Consider the following 22,993-nt stretch of genomic DNA (forward strand, 5'->3'; position numbering starts at 1 on the left):
TTATGATTTCATGTTTTATCCTACCCGGGATGTTTACTAGACTTTTGTTCGGACAGATTTCAGTGAGTTATTCCTAAAAATTACAGCCTACAATATAAAACGCTAAATTTCCATGCAAAATAATGGTACCGCTTTCAGCACCAAAGATCTGAAATAATCATACCGCCAGTAAAGTCCAAAATAAAGTCCCTTCCACATCTTCTCCCTGGCTTTTTCTGGGTTCTATTCTTTGGCCATTACACCACTCATTCCTGCAGACTGGCACTGTACCGAAATGTAAACCAGGGTGCTCATGTGCAGCTCAGTATAGGTTCTACTGAAGGCTTGAGTTGGCAGGTAGGTTTATTTTATTGCAGAAGAACCTGCCTGTACCAAGTTTGTTTTATTACAGACTATAGTTCCACTTTAAAGTGTGATATGTTCACTAATGGGAAATAAACCCTTATGTGCTTTGTAATTCCTACAGTGATTTCTTCTGAATAATAATTCTACTGGCTATATTAAATTACTATTAACATAGAATCAACAGAGAACATGAACCCAAAGGCTCTACTCACGCTATTGGCTGTCCTCAGTGAAACTACCCCTTCTTCCACTGTGCTTTTGTAGGCGACAACAGAACCAACAGGAATCAAGCTCAATGGCTGAACGTAATCACTTATTTTAGGGACACTTTTAAGTAAAAGAGACAACCCGGGACACAGTATTAACCCCTCACAGTGCTCACTGTAACGTTCGTTTTACCAATAGAGTACACAAGATATTCCAGACAGGATCTGTTGTTGCTCTGTTCTACCAGAACACTTTAATCAAACACCACTTAATCTCATAATGCATAAACATGATAATATGTCTGGGGAAAATTACACAGTTCTAGGCTTTTTATCAGCCTTTGAAAACATTTCTGCAATACAACAAAAGATGCTGTGTGGGCGCCTGGAGATATTTCGTCGACAACATCTACAGCTGTTTTGTACTTTAACAGAAATTTAAACAAGGGGAACCATTTATTTTGTTTTACTAAGTTATATGAGAAGTCAGGGCAAACATACAACAAAAGGTTCATTTTTGTTTATTATCTGGCCAAACAAGCATGAGCATTAAGATTTTCAGATGAACTAGGGGCCAGGCTGGGGACACACATGGGCAGAAGAGGCAGCTGCCTAGGGCTTCTTTGGCAACTTGGTACCACTATTCAATAACATTTATGAAAAATCAATACTTTTTATTTTTTCATTGTGACTAGAACTAGGGAGTTTAGAAACCTCCAATTTGTATTTGCTGTCTTCACCCCCATTTTGGAGATTCACCCATGGGGACCATTGCCTCTAATACAGAAAATGATGAAAATTATAAACTGTGATAGGAACATGAGGTGAGGAGAGATATTTATGCCTATTGATCCTGTCAGAAATCAATCAAGCTCCTAATTTCTGCCTCTGCTGCACTGAAATCCCAAATGGTGTGATGGTGAGGTGCTGGATAGGGATTCTCCTCAAGCAGAAATTAGATTTTTAGCCCAGTCAAATTGATCAGGGTTTGGCAGCTCTCCGCAAACTGGAGGCCCCTTAAAAGTAGGGGTCACCCAAATTGAGTAGGCTATATACAGTTTCACCATTGGATCAGTAAATAACCACCGTGGATAGAACTAGGGAGTTTAGAAATCTCCAATTTGTATTTGCTGTCTTCACCCCCATTTTGGAGATTCACCCATGGTGACCATTGCCTCTAATACAGAAAATGATGAAAAATATAAACTGTGATAGGAACATGAGGTGAGGAGAGATATTTATGCCTATTGATCCTGCCAGAAATCAATCAAGGTCCTAATTTCTGCCTCTGCTGCACTGAAATCCCAAATGGTGTGGTGGTGAGGTTCTGGATAGGGATTCTCTTCCAGCAGAAATTAGATTTTTAGCCCAGTCAAATTGATCGGGGTTTGGCAGCTCTCCACAAACTGGAGGCCCCTTAAAAGAACAGGTCACCCAAATTGAGTAGGCTATATACAGTTTCACCATTGGATCAGTAAATAACCATGGAAAGGACAACAACCAATGCATTTCAGGGGCCCAGATATATTGCATTGGGACTGTACAATGCTCTTCTTTCCTTGTTCCAAATTTTTATTAGAGAAACACATAGGTGTACAGATAACATGTACAGATAACTGTAAAAGTAGGTTTGTAATACTCCGTTGTCATAAATTACAACATTTTGAAACTATAATGAGTAAAATGATTGATTGCATAAGAAAACATCACAGAACAAGTGGTAACTAACAGAACATTCTCAGGTGCCCTGTCACACTGGGAGCATGAGGTACACAAAGCTCCAAGCTATTCGGAGTGATTTGTAACACATCTTATTGCGAACATAAAATGCAATCAAAGAAGGAAAGGAAAAGAAGGAGGAAAAAAAGCTAGTAAGAAAGAAGCGAAGAGAAAAGAGAGGAGAGGTCAGGAGGGGGTGTTTGGAGTTTCCCAAAAGCCATCAACGTCCATGAGGCCAGCAGGAGGAGTCTGCTTGCTCTGCATGCATCAATCAGGGTTCTAACAGAGATTGATCAAAATTAGGTGGCAAAAAAATGGTCTATCCAGGCTTGCCAAACTTTTAGGTGTTTTGGAATCTGATCTAAGATCGTGGCTTCAATTTGCTATGAATCATGAACTGCGTTATTCTGTGCGTCACCTCAAGAATACACAAGAAGGGTTTCTTCCATGATCTAGCAATAGTTTGTTTTGAAGCAAGGACTGTACAATGCTCTTCATTGATGAAGTATAAAATCCATATGATACAGCAGTGCTAACATGTTCAGCCAAAGAGGCCTTAATCATAGCCCAGACCTCTCTACATTCCTGAGGGCTGAAGGTGTAAATTCACCTCCAGAAATATTTTCAAAAAGACCCCTATGGAATTCTATATCCTTGGAATAGTACATACCAGTTGGCCCCTCATTCCCCCTGTGCACACATAGGGTTGGAACACCTGGAGCAGCCACTACCTGGAGCAGCTGGAGTGGAAAGAGCACATTGAGCACATGTGTAGTTTGAGCCAGTCCCAGGGGCGGACTGACAACTCATGGGGCCTCCGGGCAATAGGGGATCATGGGGCCCCTGTGTCCTTGCCCACACCCAAAAAAGCCTATGAAACAGTCAATGAAAGGTACCAGGGGCATCTCATGGGGCCCCCTACTGACCCTGGGCCCTTGGGCAGTGCCCGAGTGCTCAAATGGTCAGCCTGCCCCTGACCAGTCCTGTAAATGGCAGGGGGGAGAGCGGTAAAGAACCAGCTGGTTTTGTGGAGAGGCTCCTCAACAGATGCATCTGTAATACTGTATTCAGAGGATATAGAATTGTATAGAGGGATTGTTGAAAGATCTTCTTGAAAAACTTACATTTTAAGCCCTGATGAAGGGGGCCTCTGAAATACATTGAGTGTTGCCCTTTCCATGATAAGTACTACTCCAAGGATATAGAATTGTATTGGGGGATTTTTGGAAAATCCTCCTGAAGGCCAACTTACATTTTAAGTATAATAAAATGTAGGGTTTGATTGCTTACTGTGTGAAATGTTTGATATGATCAGGATCAGTGAAGCAGTGATTCAGCAATGAAGCATTTACTGAACCAATAAATTATTGTTGGACTATAGGATCCTTTGTTTTGTGCTCCTTTCGGGGCAACTCTACTGAAACCCCAATTAGTTCTCTCAGCCCTTATGGACTACAGAGCACCTCCCTTATGAAGATGAGGAAAGAGAGTGTCACGGTAAGGGGTCAGGCTTGGAGACCTGAAGCTATAACAGTGGAGAGACTCCCATTAGTAGGTATACAAGCAGGTCACCCTGGCGGATAACGCGGGCTAACCCGAGCTGTGGGGTCTAGGTACTAACCAGTATTCACCAGACCTCCTGAAGGCAGAGATGGATTTTGCTGTGTGTTGGTCCTTAGGATCACCTCACCAGGAGGTGAGCAAGCCAGGGTCCAGCAGTAGATATAGCAGGTATGGATCAAACATAAGCATAGTCAGTAAGCAAGCCAAAGGTCATTAACAAGTAGTTGCAGCCAGGGCTGGAGCTAGGCAAGACCAGCTTCTTGCACCCCCCCCCCAAAAAAAAAAAAAATCAACAAAACATGAAATTGCTAAACTTCTTTTAATTTGCAACAATAGGTGCCATAAGATGCCACCAACACCAATATTAAAGACAAAATCAGTGTCACAGACAGACTGTCTATGTGGCTGTCAGTGGCAGGGTGACAGTTGCAGTGAGTGGAGGATGATGGATCCACACTCTGACAGATCCCAGGCTGGAATTCCCCAGGCAATGAGGGGAAATAAAACACTGTGACAGCAGGCAGCTGAACTGAGCGATCCCACACACTGACAGATCTGACACATCACACCACCACCACCAACACTGACACAGATCAGCAGGCACTAGAAAAGCAGGCTGTGGGATCGTGATGATGTCATCACTCTCTGACACGTTGCACATGTGATGGATGTCCGCCCAGCCGGGTCACATTCATATAGACACGAGACATCAGAGTCAGACATTACCTTCCTCCGCAAGTGCAGCTCCGCATCCACTGATGAATGGGAAGAGAAGGGCTGGAACTCCACAGTGATCCGCAGCTGCCAGTCAGCTTGTAGTAAGGGACTGAGTCTGAGAGGAACACTGGAAGGAGCTGCAGCTCAGCTGCTACACTGGTCCCAGACACCCAACATCTTCCTCTATCCTTTCTTCCTCCCCTCTGCCGCCCCTCCCCTCAGCTGAAAGATCATCGATGATGTGGCGGCTTCCCACAAAGAGAGAGTGCTGGCCTGTGCTGCACCCAGGCATCCCTAGGTGGCAGTGCGCTCTAGGCTGCCACCTAATTTGCCTAGTTGAAGCAGTGTGGGATCAAGCGTAGTCTAGGAACAAGCTAAAGGTTGCTAATGAGTGGTAGAGAAGATACAGACAGCAGCAGGAGTGACAAAAGTGAGATATTGGCTGGAGATATCTGGCAAAGTGAAAAGGCATGGCTTTAATAGGAAGTTCATGGGATGGAATAAAGAGTTCAAGATTCATGAAAAACAAGGTACAAGGCAAGATTCTCTAATGGATCAGACATGGAGTTATCCAGCCTCTCAGGTGGTTCAGCAAGAAGAGTTGCTGCAAGACACAGCAGAAGTCCTGGGTTCAGATCCAGGTTCTGTAGTCCAACAGGGAAGAACTCAGGCTGGGCTGACAACACTGCTTAGGATTTCAGTGAAGTAGAGGCAGAGTGAACAGGGAGCTTGCATTACATATGTTTCTTTTTATTTTAGATATCTTAGATATAAGGTTAGCAATGACAGCCTCCATGTCTGTCACAGCACAGGTTTCCTTTAAGACTCTTAGATGAAATTGGCATGTAAGGACCCAGCAATGTGCAGCAAAGTTGTAGCCTGCATGGTTCAGCTTAATGAGAAGTAATGGAGGCTGGCACTTACCACGCTGAAAGAATAATTTGTTATGATTTTGATACTGTAGCTACAAATACATAATGCAAGACTCAACAGCATTAATAATTCATGGCCTGCTTAAAATATTTTCCGAAAACTGTCACAATACATATCCTTTGTTTACTTTTAGCATATATCCTGTTCTATACCATGGACAAAAACCTCCAGATAGACGACTGGGTCATGGAGACCATCAGTGGTGATAGGCTGACCCACGAGATCCTCGACCTCAATTTGGACACTGCTTATTACTTCCGAATTCAAGCACGCAATTCCAAAGGACTGGGACCCCTTTCTGATCCCATACCCTTCAGGACACCAAAAGGTAGGAATTGGCTTATGAACTTTTTTTTTTCCATTGTACTTCATTTAGACACATGGGAAAAGCCATTGCAGAAAGTCTGAGAAACTTCCATAGTCTTGTTTAGAAAAACAAATGCAAATTTGCTGGTTTAGACACTCATAGAGAACTGAGAGATCAAACACCGCTGATCACTCAGTTCTTGTGTTCGCTCTCAGTGGCTGTCAGTCACTGCTCAGTGATCTGCCCCACTAGCACTCACTGGAGTGCTGGACTGTGGAGGGGGCGGGAGCAGCTGGCTCAGGCTCTAAGGCTGCCAGTCAGGTATCTGGGTGGATGTGAATAGAAAACCTTCAGTGCACTGAAAACCTCCTAAATAAATGTACAGCTAGCATATAATGAGTTTCCACATATATATTTATCTGGGTGGATCCCAAAATTATTGTCAGGATCCCTGCAGAGCTTGGATCTGCTCTGTGATGTCAGCCTACAGTGCACTTTTGTGACCCACAGAAAAAATATGACCAAAAGAGCTTTGGCCATACTTTTCCTTTAACACTTTAATAAGACACCAAAGTTTAAACCAATGCCATTTTACTTCAGCTAGTTGACAGTAACAGTGCAATTAACAATACAGATGATGTTTTTCCATGTGCAGGAAGTTAATGACTTTCCTATTCCCTGTCTCCGCAAAGTACTAACACTGACTGAGGGAATTTGGAAGAAGGATCTAGCTAAAACTGACCTAACTAACACTAAACAAGAGGGGGGGACAGAGGGACATAACAAGTGAATAAATTGTAGTGACTGAAAACCATCACTAGTGTACAGAAAAATAATAATGTAATTCACTTAAGTAAACAAGTTGTAGTGGATGAAAACCTCCACTAGATGCCAGTGTAGAGAGCAACAATAACCTAATGCAGCTCAATAAAACACAGAAATATTACATAAAAGTTGGGCAAAACAACAAAAAAAATATTCAGGATAGAATTTGGATTGGTGCAGCCAATATTCAGAGTCACAATACAAGTACAGGTCAGGACAAGATTGTGTCACGGCCAGCAGTTCTCTTGTAGGCAGATAATATACTAAATTTACAGACAGGTGTGTTATTTGCAAAAGAGCTATGGTCAGGAAGGAGGCTTTCAGGCAAAGCTGCAGGTCAGGCATACATTAGGACAGCCTGTGTTCAAAGAGAATCATAACATGGGCACAGATCAGGACAGGCAAAAGACACAAAAAGCAAAATACTAGTGATAGTAAAGGTGTTGGTCAGCCTCAGCCAGGACTACTCCACAAAACACGCCGTGACGCGTTTCGTCCCACTCACCAGGGCATAGACATAGAGATATTGAGCAAAATGCATCAGAGAGGCATGGTTTGTAGTGTAGAGCTGGCAGAGGCCATTTTTATTATACACAGGTTGAGTTGGGAGAGTGACATCAGCATCCCTATCTATGAGGACCAAGGGGAAAGAGCCTTTCCTCCTGTTTAGAGTGGGGCTTCAAGTGTCATTTCTACAAAAAGCTAGTGAGACATTACATCTGAACCCATAAGGGCCACCATACAGCCATGGGCTACCATACAGCCCGGGTAGAAAGTCATCCAGGAAGAGATGAGGGTGAAACTCAAAATATCAAGGAAAGCCAACCATGGAGATGGGCCAATTGTCCAGAACAGCACCAAAAATTAGGAACTTTGGCAGATAGTTGGCCCTCATAAATAAGATTTATTTTGGGAATAGAGAATGCAATAAAAAAGTCAAATATTATCTTGCGCTTTGGCTGCACTACCAAAAGAAATAAAAGCTAAAATGTTAAAAACGACTTTACTTTTAACAGTCTCATTTTTAATTTATCCCCGAGAATATTAAAAAGCACTGACCCATTAAAAAGTAAAAGAAGCGCACTCTTCAGCTATGTGAAATAATTGTCTATGCACACTATAACTAACCCCGAGACATAAATGTTTGATGGCGTTCCCTTGCACAAATGTAAACTTTCATTAGAATCAATCACTGCGGGTGAGAGCTGTCACTACATCTGAGGTGATGGAACCTTGTGAAGTCTGGAGAGCTTTTTCAGTAATGCAAATTTCGGGCCATTTTCTGAGACCTGCTAGGGTGGGAACGAAATCAGAATATTCGTCGAGGCCAAAATTCTGAAACGTATATGAGCGAGCATCCATAAAACATGACCCAGACACCCGAAACCCTTTAACTGAACCTGCCACCCTCTGCGCTCCTCTGTACTTTAAATTGAACATCAAAAAAACGTCCATGCCCTTTCATTTGCTCCATGGAGAGATTCAAATGATTTAACTTTTAAATTATAGATTTATTTAAATATACCAACGTATTGTGAAATCATAGAGATAAACCGATGGCAGGTTACATGCTGAATTAATTGTATAAAAGAAAATGTAAATACATAATATATATATAGTAAAGCTAAGAATGTTTTTGTTAAAGATGAAAAACAACTGTATTTTTATATAATGCTGTGTAGGTTCACATTGCACTGAAGGATTATGTTTACATTGTTGTATTGAAAATGGAAAGAAAATGGAAGTACATACCGAACACAGTACAGCCTGGAAAACACTTCCCTTTCCACATCAGTTTCCACTTTCCTTCCTTTCACCTCCATTACCTTCTCTGCCTTTCATTTATATTGTTTTTATTTCCTTTCCTATTCCTTCATCTTCTTACCTTTCCTTTCTTTCTTTCTCCCTCCCTTTTCTTTTCTTCTCTTTTCTTACCTTGATCTTTTCTTTCTTCCCTTCCTTTCTCTTTGCTTTTTTCCCTTCCCTCTACTTTTCTTCCCTTCGCTTACTTTTCCTTTACTTCTTTCTTTTCCTTCCCTTGCTCCTTTCCTTTCTTTCTCTTTATTTCCTTTATTCTTCTTCCATTTCCTTTCCTTCCCTTCTTTTCCTTTCCCTTTTCTTTTCTTTACTTTCCCTTCCCTATTTGCCACTTTCCGTTACTATTTTTATGTACTTTTCTTTTCCTTCCCTCTTCCTTCCTTGACCTTCCCTTCTCTTTTGTTTTACATCCCTCTCCTTTCCTTTCTCCTTCTATTTCCATTTACCTTTCCCTTTTCTCTTTCCCTTACCTTTTCTCTTTCTTTTTCTCTTTCTCTTTCCCTTTCTTTTTCCTTTTCCCTTCTCTTCTTTTCTTCTACTTTTCCAGCCCTTTTCTTCCTATTACTTGCCTTTCATTTCCTTCTCTTTATATTTTTTTCACTCTTTTCTTTTTTTTTCTTCCCTTCCCTTTCCTACTCTCCATGTTGCTTTCCTTATTTTATGTGTACTATCCTTTTCCTTTCCCGTGACTTTTCTTTTTCCATCCCTTTCCTTTCCATTTGCTTTTCCTTTCCCTTTCCCACTCTCTGCTTTCCTTCTACTTTTCCATCCCTTTCTGTCCTATTACTTACTTTTCCTTTGCTTCTCTTTCCTTCCTTTTAATTTCCTTTACGTTCCTTTTCTTTTTTTTCTCTTCCCTTCCATTTCCATTTCTTTTCTTCTTCTTCCCTTCCTTTCCTTTACACTTTGTTCCTTTGTATTCCCTTTTTTTTTCCCTTGTCTTGCCTCTCCTTCACTACCTGCCAAACTCTCACAGTAAGTATGCTGTGATCGGGCGGCAGGCACAGTCACCTGTAGGTTGGCTCTTTTTTCCAGGATCGGTGGCGCACATGTGTGTGGCTCCCCCATCTACAAGTGCTGTGATTGGACTGTGACTGCAGTTTGGCAGCTGATTTCAGGCAATCATTTTGGCTGGTCTGCTGATCAGCTGTGTCCAATCACTCACATTATAGAACACGTAACTCTGTGTGCAGGGAACAGCGGTCTGGCTGTTTTTTCTCCCTGAAAAGCAGGGAGAAAAAACAGAGAGAAAAGTAAAATCAGTGCTTATTACACACATTACGCTTGTTAGGCATACAGGTGACCCTTTGATTTTCCCTAGATGTTAACCCCTTCGCAGCCAGCATCTTTAGTGCAATGACAGTGTACAATATTAGCACTGATCACTGTAATAATGTCACTATTGATGTCAGCATCTGTCAGTTATTGTACCTCTCAGCCAGCGTCAGCTAGCGACAGATTGCCCACCACACTATCACTATAAGTCCCACTATAAGTCGCAAATCACCACCATTACAGTATAGCGTCTATAGCTGCGTAACTTCTAGTATATATATATATATATATATAATGTTCGCACAAAACCAATTCATATACACTTATTGGGATTGTTCTACCAAAGACATAGCAGAATACATTTTGGCCTAAATTTATAAACAAATTTTATTTATCTTTTTATTGAATATGTTTTATAACAGAAAGTAGAAAAATTTTTTTTTTTCAAAATGTTCGATATGTAAAATAAAAAACCCAGTGGTGATCAAATACCACAAAGAAAGCTCTATTTGCGTGAAAAAAACCCCCATAAATTTCATTTGGGTACAGTGTTGCATGACCGCCAGTTAAAGTAGCACAGTGCTGAATAGCAAGAAATGCCCTAGTCATAAAGGGAGTAAAACCTTCAAGAGGGCAAGGGGTTAAAGTGGTTCTGAAACTAAAGTTTTTTTATTTTTTTCACCTTAACGCATTTTCTACATTAAGGTAAAAAAAACTTTCTGCAAGTGGCTCCCCCCCCACCTAAGCCCAATATCGATCCAGCACTGTTGCATGTGAGAAGCGGCTTTCTCTGCTCTCTCCTGCCTCATAGGCTCAGATACAACAGCCAGTCAATCACAGCCAGTGAGAAGGGTGAGGGGACACACAGAGCTCGGACCACACGAGTGCCCCCATAGCAAGCGGCTTGTTGTGGGGGCACTTAGCGGGGGTAAGGAGCCGGGAGTGCCGACAGGGACCCGAGAAGAGGAGGATCAGAGCTGATCTGTGCAAAACCACTGTACAGAGCAGGTAAGTATGACATGTTTTTAGGGGTCTACAGAATGAACCTTGTGATTATGACCAAATAACCTACACCACAGAATCCATTATTACAATAATCATTACATAAAAAAGCTTTTGTATACTAAATAACAAAAACTGTTCAATGCACTGACAGCTTTTCCTCCTTGTACTATTCACAAATGACTCATCTTGTTCAAGGAATAAAATACAAAAACCATCAAAAAAATAATATACAAAAAGAAAGAAGGACTCTTTTTTACTCCTAAGCACTGAATGTCCTTCTAGCTGAAAATAAATCTGTGTGGTTAATATTACCTTCACTAGTCCTACATAAGGTACAAGTAATATAATGTAATCTATTCATACTGAACATCCATTTTCACTTATCACAATGCAGAGACCCTGGCACTCAAGCATCTAAGTGGCATTTTTAAATGTTTAGCGCCACCTAATGCCTCTTTCTGGTAATGCAGTTAGAATAACAATTTAAATTGGTTCGAACTATCTATCTATCTATCTATCTATCTATCTATCTATCTATCTATCTATCTATCTATCTTTATTTACTTCAGGTATTTATATAGTGCTGTCAATTTACACAGCACTTTACATGTATATTGTACATTCACATCAGTCCCTAACCCTCAAGGGGCGTACAATCTAAGGTCCCTAACTCACAGTCATACATATACATACTAGGGCCAATTTACACAGGATCCAATTAACGTACCAGCATGTCTTTGGAGGGTGGGAGGAAACCCACGCAGGCACAGGGAGAATATGCAAACTCCAGGCAGGTGGTGCCGTGGTTGGGATTCGAACCGACGACTCTAGTACTGCCAGGCTGAAGTGCTAACCATTTAGCCACTGTGCTGTCCATATATATATATATATTTTCTTTCTTTCTTTTTCTTTCCTTTTCTTTTTCCTTTCCCTTTCCTTCTCCTTCTACTTTTCCTTTTCCTTCTCCTTCTCCTTCTCCTTCCCCTTTCCCTTTCCCTTTCCTTCTCCTTCTCCTTTTCCTTCTCCTTCTCCTTCTCCTCCTTTTCCTTTTCCTTCTCCTTCTCCTCCTTTTCCTTCTCCTTCTCCTTCTCCTTTTCCTTTTCCTTTTCCTTCTCCTTCTCCTCCTTTTCCTTTTCCTTTTCCTTCTCCTTCTCCTTCTCCTTTTCCTTTCCCTTTCCCTTTCCTTCTCCTTCTCCTCCTTTTCCTTCTCCTTCTCCTCCTCCTTTTCCTTCTCCTTCGCCTTCTCCTTCTGCTTTTCCTTTCCATTTCCCTTTCCTTCTCCTTCTCCTTTTCCTTTCCATCTCCCTTTCCTTCTCCTTCTACTTTTCCTTCTCCTTTTTCTTCTCCTTTCCCTTTTTTTTCCATATATATATACTGTATATATATATATATATATATATATATATATATATAAAGAAACATACACTCACCGGTTACTTTATTAGGTACACCTGTTCAGTTGCATGGTAACACTAATTGTTAATTAATCAGCCAATCACATGGCAGAAACTCAATGCATTAAGGCTGCAATGTGCTGAAGACGACTTGCTGGAGTTCAAACCGAGCATCATAATGGAGAAGAAAGGGGATTTAGGTGGTTTTGAACGTGGCATGGTTGTTGGTGCCAGACGGGCTGGTCTGAGTATTTCAAAAACTGCTGATCTACTGGGAGTTTCACTCACAACCATCTCAAGGGTTTATAGAGAATGGTTCAAAAAAACTGAAAATATCCAGTGAGCCGCTTGTTGATATCAGAGGTCAGAGGAGAATGGGCAGACAAGATGATAGAAAGGCAACAGTAACTCAGGTCAATATGGACCAAAATCTTTGAGGAATGTTTCCAACACCTTGTTGAATCTATGCCACAAAGAACTAAAGACAGTTCTGAAGGCAAAAGGGGGTCCAACCCAGAACTAACAAGGAGTACCTAATAAAGTAGCCGTTGAGTGTGTATACAGTGGGGAAAATAATTATGTGATCCCCTACAGATTTTGTAAGTTTGCCCACTTACAAAGAAATGAAGGGTCTATAATTTTGATCATAGGTGTATTTTAAATGAGAGACAGAATATCAACCAAAAATCCATAAAAAAAATGATACAAATGTTATAAATTGAGTTGCAGTTCAGTGAGTAAAATAAGTATTTGATCCCCAAGCAAAACATGACTTAGTATTTGGTGGAGAAACCTTTAATGGCAAGCACAGAGGTAAGACGTTTCTTGTAGTTGGTTACCAGATTTGCACACATCTCAGGAAGGATTTTGGTCCACTCTTCTTTACAGATCTTTTCTAAATGCCTAAGGTTTCTTGACTGTCACTTGGCAACTCAAAGTTTCAGCTTCCTCCATACATTTTCTGTAGGATTAAGGTCTGGAGACTGGCTAGGCCACTCCATGACCTTAATGTGCTTCTTCTTGAGCCACTCCTTTGTTTCCGTGTCGGTATGTTTTAGGCCACTGTCATGCTGGAAGACCCACCCACAGACAATCTTCAGTGTTCTGGCTGATGGAAGAAGGTTCTCATCCAAGATTTTACAATACATGGCCCCTTCCATTGGCCCCTCAATGCAGCAACGTTGGCTATATCTTTAGCAGAGAAACAGCCCAAAAGCATAATGTTTTCACCTCCGTGCTTGACTGTAGGGCTAGTGTTCTTAAGTCATAGGCAGCATTTTTCTTCCTCCAAACATGGCGAGTCAAGTTAATGCCAAAGAGCTAATTTTTGGTCTCATCTGACCACAGCACTTTCTCCCAAACCTTCTCTGAATCATTTAGATGTTCACTGCAAAACTTCAGACGGGCCTGGAAATGTGCCTTGTTGAGGAGGGTGACCTTGCGGGTGCTGCAGGATTTCAATCTATGGTGGCCTATTGTGTTACCAATGGTTTGTTTGGTGACTGTGGTCCCAAATGCCTTGAGATCATTCACAAGCTCCTCCCTTATAGTTCTGGGCTAATCCCTCACTTTTCTCATGATCATCCTTACCCCATGAAGCGAAATGTTGCATGGAGCTCCAGACCGAGGGCGATTGATGATTATTTTGTATTTCTTCGATTTGCCAATAATCGCTCCAACAGTTGTCTCCTTCACATCAAGCTTCTTGCTGATGATCTTGTAGCCTATTCCAGCCTTGTGCAGGTCTACAATCTTGTCCCTGACTTTGGTCTTGCCCATGGTGGTGCCCAAGAAAGAGATTCTTTGGACGGGTGTCTTTTATACACATAATGAGTTATCGTTAGGAGCGCCTTCTTAAATTTACTGTGTACCACATGAGGACATAGCCAGTCTGTGGGAGCCAGAATTATTATTGGTTGTAAGGGGATAAAATGCTTATTTTACTTACTGAACTGCAACTCTATAACATTTGTATTGTGTGTTTTTTCTGGATTTTTGGTTGATATTCTATCTCTATCATTTAAAATACACCTATGATAAAAATGATAGACCCCTAATTTTTTTGTGGGCAAACTTACAAAATCTGAAGGGGATCATATAATTTTTTTCCCCACTGTATGTATGTGTATATATATATATATATATATATATATATATATATATATACTGCTCAAAAACTTCATTAAAGTAACACTTTTTAATCAGAGAAGCATTGAGTCAATTAAACTCCTGGGATATTGATCTGGTCAGTTAAGTAGCAGAGGGGGTTGTTAATCAGTTTCAGCTGCTTTGGTGTTAAAGAAACTAACAACAGGTGCACTAGATAGGCAAAAATCAGACGACCCCCAAAACAGGTATGGGTTTACGGGGGGAGGCCCCTGACATTTTTTCCCTACTCATCTTTTCTCACTGTTTTTCATTAGTTTTGCATTTGGCTAGGGTCAGTGTCACTACTGGTAGCATGAGGCGATACCTGGACCCTACAGAAGTTGCACAGGCAGTCCAGCTCCTCCAGGATGGCACATCAATACGTGCCATTGCCAGAAGGTTTGCTGTGTCTCCCAGCACAGTCTCAAGAGCATGGAGGAGATTGCAGGAGACAGGCAGTTACTCTAGGAGAGCTGGACAGGACCGTAGAAGATCCTTAACCCATCAGCAGGACTGGAATCTGCTCCTCTGTGCAAGGAAGAACAGGATGAGCATGGCCAGAGCCCTACAAAATGACCTCCAGCAGGCCATTGGTGGGAATGTCTCTGCCCAAACAATCAGAAACAGACTTCATGAGGGTGGCATGAGGGCCCGATGTCCTCTAGTGGACCCTGTGCTCACTGCCGGCACCATAGAGCATTGAACACCGGAATTGTCAGGTCCACCACTGGCACCCTGTGCTTTTCACAGATGATAGCACGTTCACCCTGAGCACATGTGACAGACATGAAAGGGTCTGGAGAAGCCGTGGAGAACGTTATGCTGCCTGTAACATAGTTCAGCCTGACTGTTTTGGTGGTGGGTCAGTGATGGTCTGGAGAGGCATATCCATGGAGGGACGCACAGACCTCTACATGCTAGACAATGGCACCCTGACTGCCATTAGGTATTGGGATGAAATTCTTGGACCCATTGTCAGACCCTATGCTGGTGCAGTGGGTCCTGGGTTCCTCCTGGTGCATGAAAATGCCCGGCCTCATGTGGAGAGAGTATCCAGGCAGTTCCAGGGGGATGAAGGAATTGATACCACTGAATGGCCCCCACGCTCGCCTGACCTAAATCCAATAGAACACCTCTGGGATAGGGGCGGACTGACCATTCGAGCACTTGGGCACTGCCCGAGGGCCCAGGGTCAGTAGGGGGCCCCATGAAATGCCCCTGATACCTTTTATAGTCTTTAGTTGGGTGTGCTTTGAGTGTGGGCAAGGACACAAGGGCCCCATGATCCCCTATTGCCCGGGGGCCCCATGAGTTGTCAGTCCGCCCCTGCTCTGGGATATCATGTTTCAGTCCATCTGATGCCGCCAGGTTGCACCTCAGCCTCTCCAGGAGCTCAGTGATGCCCTGGTCCAGATCTAGGAGGAAATCCCCCAGGACACCATCCGTCATCTCATTAGGAGCATGTCCCAACATTGTCAGGCATACAAGCACGTGGGGGCCATACAGACTACTGAGGACCATTCTGACTTGCTGCAATGAAATTTCAGCAAAATGGACTCGCCTGCTGCATCATATTTTCACTTTGATTTTCGGGGTGTCTTTCAATTCAGTCCTCTGTAGGTTGATAATTTTAATTTCCATCAAACGATGGGGCGTCCTTACATTCCTAACACATTACCCCGTCCATGTTAGTATAGAGATCCAACATAAAATTTTTCCCCATTGAGATCTGATGTGTTTTCAAAGTGTCTCTTTCATTTTTTTTGATCAGTATATGTATATATATTTTTTTTTTTTGTCTTCTATACTTCATCTTAGAAATCATTCACGTTTTCCACCTTTGGTGATTGTCTTCTGGAAGCTGGGAATTTCTTATCACGGTGTACACTACAGAGAGATTTATGTTGTGGCCTCCTTTAATGCATACATTATTTCCTTTGCAACTTATGCAGCATGATATAGGCGTGGATACTGAATAGAAAATTACTTTATGACAGTCCTGAATGGTTGTGCTTGGAATGTTGAATCTCTTCCTCAGTGTGTCAGCCTTTCATTTCAATGCATTTGATCCACTGTACATGATTTCTAATATTTTTTTATTGATTGTGAAGTCAGTATTCAAGTCTCATAATCAGCTCTGTCCAGATGAATGTGAAAGTGTTTTTTCCTTTAGGCCAGAACCCTTAAAGTGAACCTGTGCCCAGAGTCTGCTCTTTAAAGTATTACTGTAATCTGAACGTGCAAGATAGAACATTTACGTACAAGCCCTTACTGACCCCTGTAGCTATGGACATTGGGGAGAAATGAAGCTTAACATGTCACAGCAAAGGCGCTGAAATCTTGTCTCTTCTGTTACTTTCTAGGCAGCCCACCAGCTCTCTAAGGGCTTGCTCACACTAGCAGTTGGGGGCAGTAAATCGTGATTGAGCTGCACTTGTGCCGCCCCTCAGTTGCTACTACCTTTCACTGCACTTTTACCGTCAGTCTGTCGCTACTACCTTTCACTGCACTTTTACCGCCCCCCAGTTGCTACTACCTTTCACTGTACTTTTACCGCCCCCTCAGTCACTACTACCTTTCACTGCAGAGGCAACGGCCAGGGGTGAACATATGTCACAGCCGCAGCAGGAACTATAACCCTTGTCACTTTTTGCAGGTGTAGCATCCAATAAAAGCGACCCATTCAAGTGAATGTGGCCACTCTGCAAACACCTTGCAACTGATGCATTGTATGCGGTTGCAGCATGCTAGTGTGAGTATCACGGGATTGGAGCAGGCAGTGAAGAGGCAATACAATGCCTTCTCATTGGTTGTCAAATGTCTTCTGCAGCTACAGAGGTTAGTGGTGGTGGTGGTGGTGGTGGTGGGGGGGGTTGTTTAAAGCACTTTTACTGCTTAAGAATATGTATTGTTCATAGTAAAGTAAACCTGTGTTAAGGTTTTTAAAGACAATCTCCCAATGACAGTGTGTAGTGGGCAGGAGTGGACTGACAACTCGTGGGGCCCCCAGGCATTAGGGGATCATGGGGCCCCTGTGTCCTTGCCCACACTCAAAAAAGCCTATAAAAATGGTACCAGGGGCATTTCTTGGGGCCTCCTACTGACCCCGGGCCCTCGGGCAGTGCCCGAGTTTCCAAATGGTCAGTCCGCCCCTGGTAGTGGGTACACTAGGGTGCCCACTAGCCCATCCAGTAATATTTCTGCACACCGCTCCCTTAAAAAAAAAAAAAAAAAAAAAAAAAAGAATTGTCAACTTGGCCGCTAGTCCCCCGTCTTTGATAACTCAGCCCTCAATGCCTAAGCATCCAATGACCGGAGGGGGGCTGCAGTTTGGGAGTTCAGCAGAGCTATTAAAGTGGCAGTTGGTATCTTAGCGTACTACTAACATTGTCACCTTGTCTTTGAAAACTAGTTGATTTAAAGGCCCAAATGAAAAAAAAAAATATTTGGTCAGAGCTTGACCGCACTTCCAAGTGCACTCCCATTCCCATCCAATCCTTCCGCCTTGAATTCACACATTTTTATTCCAGAAATAATTAACGTTAAAACCCTCTCAGAGCCAGTTGATTTAAAGCCAAACTCCCGGCAAACAGCTAAATTCATGGGTCAAATCCATAACGGGGAGCTGTTCATCCAGTACTAAGATTTACACAGCTCTGCCGCACAGCACAGCCCTTGCTGTAGTTTAGTAACACAGATTCTGTCCTGGGGCGGACTGACCATTTGGAAACTCGGGCACTGCCCGAGGGCCCGGGGTCAGTAGGGGGCCCTATGAGATGCCCCTGGTACCTTTTTCATAGGCTTTTTTGAGTTTGGGCAAGGACACAGGGGCCCCATGATTCCCTATTGCCCACGGGCCCCATGAGTTGTCAGTCTGCCCCTGGTTCTGTCCCTCCCCCCCCAGTCTTTGATCGGACAGTGAAAAAAGGGACAGATTGATGAGCTCATCTCTCTGTCACTCTGCTTCTTCCTCCTATCAGCAGTTTCCTTGTTAGCATGGCAGCTGCTTCTCCCTCTCCCAGCCTGAGCTTTGCTGTACAGGAACTGAATATATATATAAAATTGTCATGTGGTTTACGGACCTTATTGAAAATAAATAAAGACATAAATAGATCAATTCAGATCAATCCAGAGAAGTTGCATGAATGCAGGGGGTTGCTTTATTATTTGCTCACCTAATACCATAACTGAATGACAATTACTGGCCTATGTATAGTTTTTTTTCACCCGAGAGTCACCCATTTTCTAATACAATTATATGTGAAAAATGGGTGAACGTTGGGTAAAAACTCCTCGGTTTGCTACAGTGCTGTGCATCATAATATTGACAAAAACGTTGCTTAACCACTTGCCCTCCTGAGGATTTTCCCCTTCTTCATCACCAGGTGATTTTTTGTGATACAACGCTATGTTACTTTAACTGACAATTGCGCGGTCATGCAACGCTGCACCCAAATGAAATTTATGTCCTTTTTTTCCCATGAATTGAGCTTTCTCTCGGGGCTATTTGATCGCCTGTGCGGTTTTATTTTTTGATAAAAAAACAAAATTTTTGATTTTGTCATAAATATAGGCCAAAATGTATTCTGTGACAAGTCTTTGCTAAAAAAAAATCCCAATACGTGTAAATTAATTGTTTTACGTGAAAGCTATAGTGTTTACAATTGGCTGTATAGATACTGGAATTTTTAGATTTTTTTTTTTTATACTAGTCATTGCGATCAGCAACTTATAGCAGGCCTGCGGGACTGTGGTGGGCATTCTGACACTGGGGGGGAACTGACTTGGTGTCTCTGACATCCCCAGTGACACCAATACAGTGATCAGTGCTAATAACTGACACTGTACTAATGACACTGGGCAGGAAGGGGTTAACATCTAGGGTGATTAAAGGGTTAACTGTGTGCAGGGTGCTGTTTCACAGTATGCTGTGTGTGTGCGTTCCACTGTAAGTACATTGCTTTGTATGGCTCTGCTATGCAGAGCCATATAAAGCAGTGTGCAGGAGCTGACGGGAGAGATCTGTATTGCTTAAATTCAGGTCTCTCCCATGTCGGATATACTTGGCAATCACCAGATGCTGGCGAGTAATCACTGGCTAGGACCTGGTGATTGATATCCGTGATATATATACGTGATTTTGCACACCCGTGCAGCCCTGTAGCAGTATTTCCTGCGGAAAGGTTAAAGTGATTGCTACAAAATTTTACCTTCTCTGTGCATTATTTCTGCACAGAGCAGCACTGATCCTCCTCTTCTCAGATCTTTTCCTCCCCCAGCAGAGTGCCCCCATAGCAAGCTGCTTGTTCTGGGGGCACTCATGCAGGCTCATTCCTCAGCCCCGCTCTGTGTGCCAATTGACAAACACAGCGTGGCTGGGCCCTGCCCCCTGCTCCCTCCTCACTGGCTGTGATTGACAGCAGCAGGAGCCAATGAACTCTAAGCCTATGATGAGGGAGAGAGCTGCTGCTCTCAGGCACTGTGCGGAATTGAGATGGAGCTCAGGTAAGTATAAAGGGGAGCGGGGGGAGGAGCTGCACTCGGAAGGTTTTTCACCTTAATGCATTAAAGTAAAAAACTTTCAGTCTTCAGAACAAATTTAATTTGTGTTGAAACAACCACTTGCCCTCCATTAGAAGCCCATGGGACAGGCTGACAACACTGGAGCATACAGTAAATGGGACAGAGCTTTGCCATTCTATAACAGGAAGTGCATGAATAGAGATGGTAATGACAGGATCACCAGGGATTGATTTCATGAAAGCTGCAGGTTTAAAAATACTGAAAACTATTTCTGAAATTGTATTAACATGTTAAAGCTTTTATGATTTGGGGTCTACATATACTTTAAACTATTTAGGATACAAAAGAAGTAAAGAGGGGGCAAAAAAAGAGACTGAACAGTGAGGAACACTAACAGCCTAAGTTGGGACAATTTTAAAATAATAATAGTAATAATAACAATAATAACAATAATAATAATAATTAATAATCGTTTTAAAATAATAAAGATAAGGCAGCAATTATGAGAGTTGAAAGGTGAACATCAGGGGTTGATTTACTAAAGGGAAATAGAATGTGCTCTTTGCACCGTGCAGCTGTATTCTGCAAGTGCAGTTGCTCCAAAGCTAAATGAGCAGCAAATGAGCAGACGCTTTGCTGACTTCCATCATCCAATCATGTACAAGAAAAAATGCTGTTTTTTGTTCCTTTGATGTGCTTTGGTATACTTTGCAAAGTGAAGCTTTATATTTATTAAACTCTAGAGCAGAGGTCTCCAAACTGTGGCCCGGGGGCCAGATGCGGCCCTTTGCTTGTTCTTATCTGGCCCTTGGGACACCATTCCATCCATTGACTCCAACAAAAGTGCATTTTTCTTCCCATTGACACCAACTCCTGACATCATTGGTTAGGTCAGGGGTTTCCAAACTGCGGCCGGCAGACCTGATGCATCCCTTTGCTTACCTTATATCCAGACCTGGGGGAATTATTCTTTCCACTGATATGATGCAATATTTCTTTCTCTAAAACTGCCCTTCTACTGCCTTCAGCAATGGGGCATAATATCTCCTGCTGATCAGGGGCGGACTGACAACTCATGGGGCCCCCGGGCAATAGGGGATCATGGGGCCCCTGTGTCCTTGCTCACAATCAAAGCACACCCAAAAAAGCCTATAAAAGGTACCAGGGGCATCTCATGGGGCCCCCTACTGACCCCGGGCCTTCGGGCAGTGCCCGAGTGTTCGAATGGTCAGTCCGCCCCTGCTGCTGTTAAAAATAATGGAAAACTATTCCTCTCACTGAAACCAATGCTGAGGCACTATTCCTCTCACTGACACCATTGATGGAGCATTGATCCTTGCACTGACTCCTTTGATGAAGGACAATTTCCCCCACTGACACCAACGATGGGACACTATTCCTCCCATTCACACCAACAATGGTGCACTATTCTTACCACTAATACAGATAATGGGGAACTATTCCTCCCATTGACACCAACAATGGGGCACTATTCCTCCCACTTACAACAGTATCGGGGCAATATTCCTTACAATGATACCAATGATTAGGGAATATTCCTACCACTTTCACCGACAATCGTGCATTATTCCTACTACTGACACGGACCATAGGGCACTATTCCTCTCACGGACACCAAGGATGGGGCACTATTCCTACTCCCAGTGACCATCAAGCCTGAGGCAATGTTAACTCCCACTGACCAGTCCGGCTCCCCTATAGTCTGAAGGACAGTAAACTGGTTCTAGAGCAACTGCACTTGCAGAGTGCTACTGCACTTTGCAAAGTGCACAGTCTATGTCCATAGCAAATCAACCCCATAGTGACGCAGTTTTATTTAATATATTTTTTTTATTTATAATATATTTTTTATTTATATTATTTGTATTCTTATTATTATATAAAAAATATACAATTTTCTTCTTCTTCCTCTTCTTCTTCCTCTTCTTCCTTCTTCTTCCTTCTTCTTCTTCTTCTCCTTCTTCGTCTTCTTTCTTCTTCTTCTTCTTCTTCTTCTTCTTCTTCCTTCCTCTTTCTTCCTTCCTCTTCTTCTTCTTCTTCTCTTTCTTCCTTCCTCCTTCTTCCTTCTTCTTCCTTCTTCTTCTTCTTCTCCTTCTTCCTTCTTCTTCTTCTTCCTTCTCCTTCTTCATCTTCTTCCTTCCTCCTTCTTCCTCCTTCTTCTTCTCCTTCTTCCTTCTTCTTCTTCTTCCTTCCTCCTTCTTCTTCCTTCTGCTTTTCCTTCTTCTCCTTCTTCCTTCTTTCTGCTTCTTCTTCTTCCTTCTTCTACTTCTTCCTCTTCCTTCCTCCTTCTTCCTTCCTTCTTCTTCTTCTTCTTCTTCTTCTCCTCCTTCCTTCTTCTCCTTCTTCCTTTTCTACTTCTTCCTTCCTCTTCTTCTTCTTCTTCTTCTTCATCTTCTTCATAATAATAATAATAATAATAATAACAACAGCAAATATAATTAAATATATAATTCATATTAATGATAGTTATATTAATTATTGATTTATTATAGTTCTCATAAAATAATAATAATAATAACAACACATATAATTAAATATATAATCGTATTAATGATAATTATATTAATTATTATTTTATTATATTTCACATAAAATAATAATAATATTAGTAATAATGCGTTTATATAAATTATTATGATAATGATTATTATTAATAATAATAATAATAATAATAATATCTTAGATTTTAACAATATTGTTATAATTACAAATATTTTCACTGCAATATTACCCAAGTGTAGAGTTACCCTATAAATGGAAGCCACATTAATTTACAAAAACATCAGTAATAAGAGGAAGGGAAGAATATCCGGGACTGTCCAGGTTGTCCTACATCTCAAGTCTCTTTTTACTTTCTGCGATGGCTTTTCAAAGTGCTACAAACGAATCCATCGGTACTCATCGGGTAGAGAAAATGTTATTAAAAAAGTCCTTTCTTTTTTCCATTTAATGCTATTTAAGTCTGCCTCTCCCCATAAAGTCTGTTACGCATCTCCTGGTTTGATATGTCAACCCTCTTATGAAGAACTGTCATAAAGTAATGATAATGTCTCTCTCTTTTCCTTTGTAGTGGAACATCCTGACAAAATGGCTAATGACCAAGGTACGGTGGCCCCATTCTGTCAAGCTTTCCTTAGAAAATCAATGCTGTGTTCTGTGTGTGTGGCAGTGATGTGAGTCCTGGAGACACTGGG

At 42.0% G+C, this 22,993-nt stretch overlaps 1 protein-coding gene across 2 annotated transcripts in view; it reads left to right on the top strand.

Moving 5' to 3' along the window:
* The window catches only part of DCC (DCC netrin 1 receptor), a 1,041,949-nt gene that overhangs the window by 897,886 nt on the left and 121,070 nt on the right, over positions 1 to 22,993 (top strand). For both annotated transcript variants that reach the window (XM_089681618.1, XM_089681619.1), the window contains exons 20-21: positions 5,617 to 5,811; positions 22,870 to 22,902. In XM_089681618.1, coding sequence (XP_089537744.1) covers positions 5,617 to 5,811; positions 22,870 to 22,902 — 228 coding nt within the window. The remainder of the gene's footprint in view (positions 1 to 5,616; positions 5,812 to 22,869; positions 22,903 to 22,993) is intronic.

Source organism: Staurois parvus, unplaced genomic scaffold (assembly GCF_062004578.1).
Source record: "Staurois parvus isolate SC_StPar_1 unplaced genomic scaffold, SC_StPar_1.0 ptg000272l, whole genome shotgun sequence".
In the NCBI taxonomy this organism is placed as follows: Eukaryota; Metazoa; Chordata; class Amphibia; order Anura; family Ranidae; genus Staurois; species Staurois parvus.